General features: G+C 49.1%; 1 protein-coding gene across 1 annotated transcript; it reads left to right on the forward strand.

Moving 5' to 3' along the window:
• The first annotated feature begins 1,536 nt into the window (after nt 1-1,536).
• LOC135898741 (very long chain fatty acid elongase AAEL008004-like) lies at nt 1,537-3,301 on the forward strand. Its single transcript, XM_065427870.2, has one exon. It carries the CDS (start codon nt 1,786-1,788, stop codon nt 2,611-2,613), a length of 828 nt encoding a protein of 275 aa, XP_065283942.1. The 5' UTR covers nt 1,537-1,785; the 3' UTR covers nt 2,614-3,301.
• The last annotated feature ends 3,962 nt before the right edge of the window (nt 3,302-7,263 follow it).

A 7,263-nucleotide genomic window follows, 5' to 3' on the forward strand; every position in this document is an offset into this window, starting at 1 on the left:
AAGTGTCAGCAGGCAAATTGCGACGCCTATGCGAACGCCGCGTTTCACATGGAAAAAGTGAACGCGCCGTGGCTGCTTAGTGGCCATGGAGTTGCGCTATTATAAGCACGAGGTCACGGGATCAAATTCCGTCCCCGGCGGCCACATATCGATGACGGTGGAACGCAAAAACGACCGTGTACCGTGCATTGAAGGCCACCGAGTCTAAACACAGATAGGCGCTCCTACCCTGTCCGTTGCTTTGATTTCGTGTACTTTCTAGTCTCGCGCTGGTGCACATCATGCCAAGTTGCATTTTCTGCCTTGCTTACTTCATATTCCATATCCCGCATGGGGTGTGGTCGCACGTGCTCACAGAGTACGACCTGCTGACGTAATGTGGTGTGTCACGAGTGGTTCTACTTGTTCCAGCTCTCCGTGCTGATCGGTACTATGTTCTATTACGTGCTGCGACACCAATACGACCACGTCACGACGCTGCATGCGCCACGTGACATTACTTACAGGCAGAGGATTGGCAGAGTGTCGTGCTATATGCAATCGTTTGTATTGCGCATCGGCGCATTGGGCGTATTGAAGAGAAGATACCACTTAATTGCTGACTACTAACTGTCATCGTGCGCAAAATGACGAACATTCTCGATAAGTGAATGTGAGTAATGACGCTGTACGAGTGTTTACAATGAAGCAGCGCAGAAGAAGTATATGTCCAGAAGACAATTGTAATTATTTCTTTGCACGTGTGCGTGCTTCCAGCCGGGTCATTATCATTACATTTTTCATCGCTCGTACCGGAACTAACAAGCGAGGCTATTACCATGCTAATGTACACGGGTGTACGAACGCCATAACAAATGCATCTATAGACTTGATAATAGGTTATGTTTATTTCAGCACTGAATTCAGCACTTTGACATTTAGCTCACGATGCCTTCGGGCTCGATAGCGTGAGCCAACGTAACAAAATGCTGCAACTGTGCTTGCACGCCTGAAGGACAAAAATAACTACTGTTTATTTTCACGGAAGTGACAGTTAAAGCTAAAGAACTATTGTTATTTTCAGTATTAGGCTGCTGAGCTAGACGCACGAGACAACAAATGTAAAAGCTTCAACGATCATATTTACAAGACACAATAGGGGATAAAGAAAAAAGCAGACCTATCTATAGTCCTGAAGACAGAAAAAAAAAAGAATTTCTTGCGAACTGGCGAGACAAAGTATGACGGAGAGAACGCCACAGTTCGTGATTTTTTCGTACCCTGATAGAACAACACTGTCACTCTAAATCTTTATCTCGATTCGCAGACTAGCTATCCGTGGCCCTGAGCAATGTTCAGAGTGGAAACTGCAAAGCACACATATCAGGCGGTGAAACGAGAGCAAGAAGAAAGGGGGAAAAGCGCGGACGCATTCTAACAAGCTTGTAGGCCACGAAGAGGGGCTCAGCGACCCTCCCGAAAAAAAAAAAAAAGATCTGTTCCCCTCTCCTTCCTGCACCCAAGAAAGGACGGGCCGAACAAGCAAATAAAAAGCGTAACGACGGGCGAGGGGGGTGGGCCAAGTTTGCGTTCCACAACAGGAGAGAGGGCGAACGACGTCCGCGCCGCCGCGAGTAGAAACTGGCTTCGCCCTGGGAACCCTTCCCCGTTCACATCGCCACCGAGCACGGAGAACTCGAGTGACCGGCGGGAGGAGCGCACGCTTGACAGTAGGGTTCACGAACGCGCGCTGGCGGCAGCGCGCATTTCGGTTCAAACAGCGCCTTGCACACGCTCGGGTGAACAATGGAGTCGCAGCAGGCCAACTTATTCGGCGGCACGGCTGCGGCAGGAGTGCCGTGGTTTCCGCTGCGCGACAGCAGGACCGAAGGGTGGCCGCTGACCGGCAGCCCGCTGCCGGTCGCCATCATCACGGCCGCGTACGTCTACTTCGTCAAGGTCGCCGGACCCCGATGGATGTCGAGGCGCAAGCCTTACGACCTGCGGGGCTCCATCCTCGTCTACAACCTGCTGGCCGCGCTGTTCAGCGCGTTCTTCGTGGTGCGCTTCGCCAAGCTCGCCTACTGGGACCTCGGCTACTCGTTCCTCATGGGCCAGGACCTCAGCAACGAACCGGCCAGCAAGGAGATCGTCCGCCTCTCCTGGTGGCTGTACATGTTCAAGCTGTCCGAGCTGACCAGCACCGTGTTCTACGTGTTGCGGCGCAAGTACGACCAGGTGACCACGCTGCACGTGGTGCACCACGTGATCGTCGCCTGGAACGTCTGGATCAACGTCACCTATGCGGCCCAGTCACACACCATGTTCGTCGTGTGCGTGAACGGCTTCGTACACGTCCTCTCGTACCTGTACTACTTCCTGTCCGCACTCGGGCCGGCGTTCAAGAAGTGGCTCTGGTGGAAGCGCTACCTCACCATGGTGCAGATAGTGCAGTTTGTGCTGTACTTTGTGCACGCCGTGGGACTGATTTTTGCCACGGGAAATTACGTGCCCCTATTCGTGTGGCTCGAGTTTGGCCAAGCTGTGCTGTTCTTCTCGTTGTTCGTTCTGTTCTACGTGAACTTGTATGCCAAGGACAAAGGGGGACCGTGCGGCCCCGTCAGAGCGGACTAGACAAACGCTTCGACAAAGGCTCGGCTGGCTTGAGGAAAAACATCAAGCACGAGCCGTGACGTGTCGTGAGAACTGAGTGTCATTTGGGTCTCTCGTCTTTCAAGAGACCCGTGAGCATGAGTGCGACGAATAAACAACACCGCAGGTCGGGTTTCCTGGATAGGGTATGGCCTTATATGCATAACACATGATTTCCTTGATTGCGGCGTGTATACAAGTCGCTCTGTTCAATGTGAGTGTTAATCCCTTCCCAGGCGGCATACAAAGGACTGCGACATTATACGGCAACGGGTGACATTGAAGGCACTGCATTGATGTTCCGTGACGCCCTGCACAGTGGTGCTAGTTTTGCCTTTTATCATCTTAAATATATCTTGTTGACAGTCAGAATGCTGTAATGACGTTTACTTATGAGCGTGTGTTTTCATACTACTGATGCGAGATGTCTGTGATAGCACTGGGAACGTGCTAGTGCAAATGCGCATTTCATATGTGATTCCATCAGACTGTCACAATCATTGTCGAGTCGATTTGTAGATAACTTCTGACGAAGTGCAGCTATAGCCTTTGTATACGTTACCACTGATATAAAAACAAGTTTTGGGAGTATGAACAAACTCCGAGACTTTTACAAGATTGTTGAAGTGGATTATCAAGGAATGACAATAAATATGCATATGATAAACGACGCCTCACGCGTGTTTCTGTGCGATTTAATAACATTACGACATCGAGCACTTCTGACGCCCTTCGGTGGTGTCTACGCTGTGGGCGGCCTTGTTTGGTGTTTACTTGTCTTTGTGCCTTACATGCCGCCAAAGTTGTTGATAGAAGAAAGGGGGAGTGGGCACATATCAACCTTGCAAAATAAGCATCGTTTATCTCATTTAGCTACTCTTGAGTACGTAAATAAGGATTTTCGCCTTATCAAACCTCCCAACCCACTATGCCCCCCCCCTCACACACACACACACAAACTGAAGCTATCAGGCAAAGGCGACTCACAATGTACAGCCTCCGTCACACTTAGCCCGAGCACGTTAGTTCAGGCTGATGAAGCATTCTTTAAAATGCTTATTTGTATTACGTTCGCAGTAACCAGTTGATTATCACAAAACGAAACGATGATCAGAGTTCTATTAAGAAAACTCGTGCCGATACCCCAGCATCAGTACTTCAGTGTGACGTCAAGGATTTCAAAGTACCTTCTCGCATTAGGGCCACTGTGGCCCAGTAATAGTTCTTCAAACTTGGTAAACTTTATTCTATGGCTCTTTTAGAGTGCACTGTAGCCCATGTTTATTGAATAAGTGTGCCCGAAGAGAGGTTGTCAAAATCCATGACGTCGCGGCGAGCTGGTGCGGAAACTTCAATGGGGCGTCGCCACCCGTCTTCCCTTTTTCGCGCATTTTCTGCGTTACCGTGCCTCCTCACACGGTATTTGAGTTGTTTTTCGGTATTGTGAAGGCGGAGTCGACTGATACTGCTCAAGTAATTTTCTCTTTATCGTCCCTTTAATGCGCTTTTCTTCCAAACCATTCGGTGTTGTCTCCTTATAACCTGAATTATTCGAATTAAGCCGCTAGAAACGTGTCTTCAATAATACGGCGGCTGTAAGCACGTCGCTGCTGCTCCTCTATGCACAGATTGGGCATCGGCTTCGACTGAATCAAGTCACGAAAACAACTCGCAGCTATAGGTGAGCGAGCTGCACTATACTCCAACCGAAACTTTACTCAATGGTCTTGTCTCGAATATTTCTCTTTCTTTTGCACAGAACCGACGACTGTGTGCCACCGGCCAGCACAAAGTCATGAATAGGACGTACGCGCTGACATTACCGAAGAGCCTGCTTGCGTAACCGCGGCCTGGCGCGATATTCAAGACGAAATAAGAGCTAAATGAGGCTCGTGAGACTTGCCTTTGTTTCTAGGTCCCGCTGTTCGCTCCCTTGATATGCGAGACGCGGACAATACATTCTTAAAGAAGGAAAAGAAGTCTGATGTATACGAGGAAGAGTGAAATTTCCTTGAGCAGGAGGATTTCATTAAAATGGTGGCGTTCTTGCAACACTGGATGCGAACATCCCGCGTTTTTTTAGTGAGTGCTCTATATGTGCTATACATATAACTCATATGACGCCGACTAGGATGTCAACCTTTCCTCCCTCTCCCGAGTAAATAGAAAGAAAAAGAGAACATTGCAGAATTCACGTTGGCAATATTTCACTGGGACCCAGTGGTTTTTATTTATGAGCTGTGAGAATACAGGAATATTGGATATGCTGAAGACTCTACTGTCCTAAAGTTATATCGACGAAGGAAACACTCAGACACACGATCCAGTCAGACGGTGTGAAAACTGCGTGGTCATTCTGAGATTTTAAAGCTGGGGGTGTTGACCTCTCTCGGCCGCCTGTGATGCCCGTTTCCAAATTCTCGTGCATTGCGTCCTGTTTGCCCGAACTCCAGACTAAGGCAACGCCGCTCGGATTCAATTTATTCTGCATGTTAGCCACACACATCGCGTGCGGCTGCTTCCTGACGCGAACTTCGACACGTCACTTCAAAACCGCGCCGCGATCACTCATGCGCTCATGAAGAGTACGTTCCAAAAGTAAGTGAGTCATGCCAACCAAGGATGTTCTCTATTTAATGGCCATCTCAGAATAAAACGATAAAGCCCGGGGAAGAAACAGTATACGCTTCAGTAGGTTATGTCGGCAGCATGTTACGAAATGTTGTTTCGGTTCAATGAGTACGCACGGTCCTCTTTGTATGCTGCAGCTCCCGCTGAGGTGGGTTGCCGTCAACTGTGGATTTCGTGGAGCACATAACGATCGAAGAAACGCCGTGTCCTATAGGGCTGTAGAGGATTTGGCTCTTATGAATGGAACAGCCAGCCTAGTCCCTTGTAGGTCCCAACGGCATTTAGTGATTGATTGATTGATTGATTTACGGGGTTTAACGTCACGGAGCTACGCATTGACTATGAGATATGCCATAGTAGAGTGGTCCTCATGAATTTACATAACTTGTTGGTATTACTTCTTTCCTTAAGATGGCTTGATGTGCAGGAGTGGTTCCCACTTCACGGGAAACCATGCGACGTCTTGGCTGCGACCGCCCTCACAACACACGTGACCTGGTCCGAGCAGCGGGAGCTGGACAGCAGCGTCTCCCACTGCTCTTGAGGTGGAAGGCAGAGGAAGCAAATCTGGGTTTTGTTTGGAATTCATTATAATGTGCCTGAGGATTCCTGGCAGTTCGCAGTACTTACATTGTTCGTCATATTGAGCGGGGAACATGAGACGAAGCCTCAATCTAAACTCAATGCGCGAGCATTCTTCCATCGAAAGGCTGGAGGAAAGCGAACCCGCGACACCGTGCACAGCGGCAGCGATTCAGCAAATGATTGTTTGAAAATTAAATGGGCCCCTGCTCACACAAATGTTATTGAAATTAAACAGTGCAGGCAGTGCCGGTTTTACGTCCCAATGACACACGAGGAACGCCACACTCGGTTGTCTCCGAATTGGGACCACTTGGGTCATTCAACGTGCACCGAAGGCTGAGTACATGTTATGCATATACTACGGGCAAATTGACTCTCGATGACATCTATATATATATCGCGATTGCCGAGATGCCGTCGACTGCCGATCAGAATGCTGAATCAGCAACCGCGTGGCGATGCTGCGTCGATGCCGGTGTCCGACTGGTCACGTGATGTAGTGGGCCTCTTGCAGCAAGCGTGACCAAGGCTTCGTAAGTCGATGCCGAGATGGAGCAGCAGTGGGATTACTACAGACCATAAGAGCAAACGCGAGCGCGCCGTAGGGGCCAAGGTTAATCGACCAGCGGTCGGGGGGCGATTACCGGTGGTGCGGGTAAGTCTGATACGTAGCGTTGACTTCGTTCGATGTGGTGCGTATGTAGTCCGTGACAGATTGGTAAGTTGATTTATTAAATAGTGTTTTGTTCACGCCAAAGGGGCTCCCACTGCATGCCTACATTCTTGGCGAGGGCTTATGTACCTCGGACCCTGTAAAAGAAGTCAAATAGCTTCGATACTTAGTGTAAAATTGCTATCGATGGTATTACTATCGAGTACTTCTTTCGATAAAAGTGCGGGAGTTGGCAAACGTTCGCTATTGATAGTGCTGTCGATAGTGTTGCAGTTGTTGGGTGTGATATCACCAAAAAGTTAACGATAACAGACTATCAGTAACGTAAGGTCATCCACTCTCACAACAAAATTTTGGTGAATGAAAATACAGTAAAAGCTCGTTAATTCGAACCGCAAGGGGAAGCCACTTCAGTTCGAATTAACGAAAGTTCGAACTAACGAAAGTGAAGGAGAGCAAAAGTACACTGCAATTTGGAAGCAGTAGGGCATGTCAGAAATTTGGCGTGTCAGGAAGTGATCAAGTCGAAGCTCTGGGTCCAACTGTGCCACACCACCGATGTCCACCGAAACGAACGTTAGCCGAGGCTTAACACAATCACAATGAATCGCGACGGCCGATACCTCCTAAGCTGAAAACAGAGGTGCACAGCTGATGAAGACTGCCGAGACAAAGACGCTGAACATGTGAAGGTGGCGAAGGCCCTGATTCGTTGGTTCTTGATTGCAAGCGCAGCTGCGACG

This window comes from Dermacentor albipictus, chromosome 3 (assembly GCF_038994185.2).
Source record: "Dermacentor albipictus isolate Rhodes 1998 colony chromosome 3, USDA_Dalb.pri_finalv2, whole genome shotgun sequence".
Classification (NCBI taxonomy): Eukaryota; Metazoa; Arthropoda; class Arachnida; order Ixodida; family Ixodidae; genus Dermacentor; species Dermacentor albipictus.